Genomic DNA, 1,960 nt, shown 5'->3' with positions numbered 1-1,960 from the left:
TAATGTGAAAAAACAGAAAAGCAGCAAATCTTCATATTTTAGGAGCAGAGGAAAGAGGATTATTTGCATTTTTTGGTGGATGTACGACTTGAACGATTATCAACGTATAGATTATTTTAGCAATCGTTCGTACTCATAAACACTGAGGATCTCTGTGGAGGAGATACCTTCATCTTTGGCCTCAATTATTCATAGAAAAGGACCCTAAACTCACATAAAATATTCCATAAGAAATGTAGTGTTTGTCTTAGGTTCATCATTGAAACAGAGGCTGTACCTTCCCAGGAAGTCGTCTTTATCAGTGTCTTCATCAAACAGCTCAATGTCCAGATTCTTAGCTGTGTTCTCGTATATCAAGGCCTGAAGAAAAGACAAATAAACACGTTCATGTGAGACACACACACACACACACACACACACACACACACACACACTGCTGTTTAAAGTGCTTAAACTATATAACTCTCGTTGACGTTGTGCTGTACGGACTCCGTCAGACCCTCACCTCATACACCTCGTTCCATTTGGGGTGGACGGTCTCGTGGATGACTTTGCTCTGGAAGACCTGGGTCCCGATCCTGATGAACCCGTACGGGTCCGACTTGCCTTTGATGAGCCCTCCGAGGAACTTGTCTTTGCCCAGCAGGTCCTGGGCCTCGATGAAGTGGATCCTCAGGACGCCCTGAGGACACAGACCACAAACAGAGAGCTTAAGATGAGGCTGGACCAGAACGAGGACGGAGGATGAGAAACAGGCCCTCTCTGGAATCATTTTAAATGTCTGGGGTTCATGGAAAAGTGAGGTTTTAACGCAATAAATCAGTACAACGTGAAACCAAGTGTGTGTGTGTGTGTGTGTGTGTGTTACCTTGGGCATGGGGAAGCGGAGCTGGGCCAGCTGGCTCTCCTGAACCAGAGGGATGGTGATGCGGTTGGGGAGGACCATCTGACTGGAGATGATGTCCTGGACGATGTTGTCAAACAAACCACTGAGAAGGATGGAGGGAGGAAGAGGAGGAGGGAGAGAGAGGAAGGAGAAAGTTATAAGAGGATAATAATAATAATAATAAAAAACTTAAAAATAACTGTATTAATATAGTAGGGTATATATTTGGTCAGGTTAATTTTTTGAAATTGACCTTTAGTCTCGTTTAGAACATGCACAAAAGATGCACTTCAGCCTGTTGTGGCCCACATGGGTATTACAACAACAACACTTTTTTCCACCCAAAACAAATAACTAGAGAAAGTGAATGAACCGGTTCCTAACACATGAGAGATGGTTTTAAATAAAGCCAACAGACTTTTCTTTACCAGACATGACAACAGAAACAGGACGTCCTGTAACAATCAAGAGCATTTTTCACTGTTTCCTGACATTTCAGAGACAGAACATAGTGTTAGTTTCAGCTATTTTCTTTACGTTACGATGAAAACTGATGACAGCAGTGGATTATTTAGAGTAATAGGGGACAGGAAATAGATGATGAATTTATGAACAGTAGAAAATAAAATTCATTTTCACTTCTATTGAGGGAAAATCGGGGCCTTTAAAATAAAAACATATGTCTGAACAATTAGAGAGAATAAACCGAAATATAACAACATATATAACCGTCCTTGTTTATTCAGTGTGTACATTATGCACTACGCATCATAAAACACTCCTGTTGTTCCCCCTCATCTCCTCTAGAGGGAAGCACGCCGCTTCACTACAGAAAGAAATTCCCGAATAGAATTTCTGGCCAATGCAAAGTCGAGTTGAGCTGCTTCCTGGTCTGCTGACTCACGAAACACTCAAATCGGGTGAGCTCATGTTTTCCTGCTGCTTCAGGGAAAAATGCAAATAATCACTGAGGAAAAAGTGAGGGGGCCTCACACAGGAAGAGAGAGAGGAGGGTGGGGCGAGAGACACACACACACACACACACACACACACACACACACACACACACACACA

At 42.6% G+C, this 1,960-nt stretch overlaps 1 protein-coding gene across 4 annotated transcripts in view; it reads right to left on the bottom strand.

The window, feature by feature from the left end:
- The window catches only part of esyt2a (extended synaptotagmin-like protein 2a), a 38,555-nt gene that overhangs the window by 10,683 nt on the left and 25,912 nt on the right, over positions 1 to 1,960 (bottom strand). For all 4 annotated transcript variants that reach the window (XM_031870629.1, XM_031870630.1, XM_031870631.1 and 1 more), the window contains exons 9-11: positions 869 to 989; positions 506 to 682; positions 278 to 360 (exon numbers count right to left, since the gene is read on the bottom strand). In XM_031870629.1, coding sequence (XP_031726489.1) covers positions 278 to 360; positions 506 to 682; positions 869 to 989 — 381 coding nt within the window. The remainder of the gene's footprint in view (positions 1 to 277; positions 361 to 505; positions 683 to 868; positions 990 to 1,960) is intronic.

Source organism: Anarrhichthys ocellatus, unplaced genomic scaffold (assembly GCF_004355925.1).
Source record: "Anarrhichthys ocellatus isolate YVR2014 unplaced genomic scaffold, GSC_Weel_1.0 scaffold54, whole genome shotgun sequence".
In the NCBI taxonomy this organism is placed as follows: Eukaryota; Metazoa; Chordata; class Actinopteri; order Perciformes; family Anarhichadidae; genus Anarrhichthys; species Anarrhichthys ocellatus.
The sequence above is the reverse complement of the archived record's forward strand: the minus strand, read 5'-3'. Positions and strand labels throughout refer to the sequence as shown.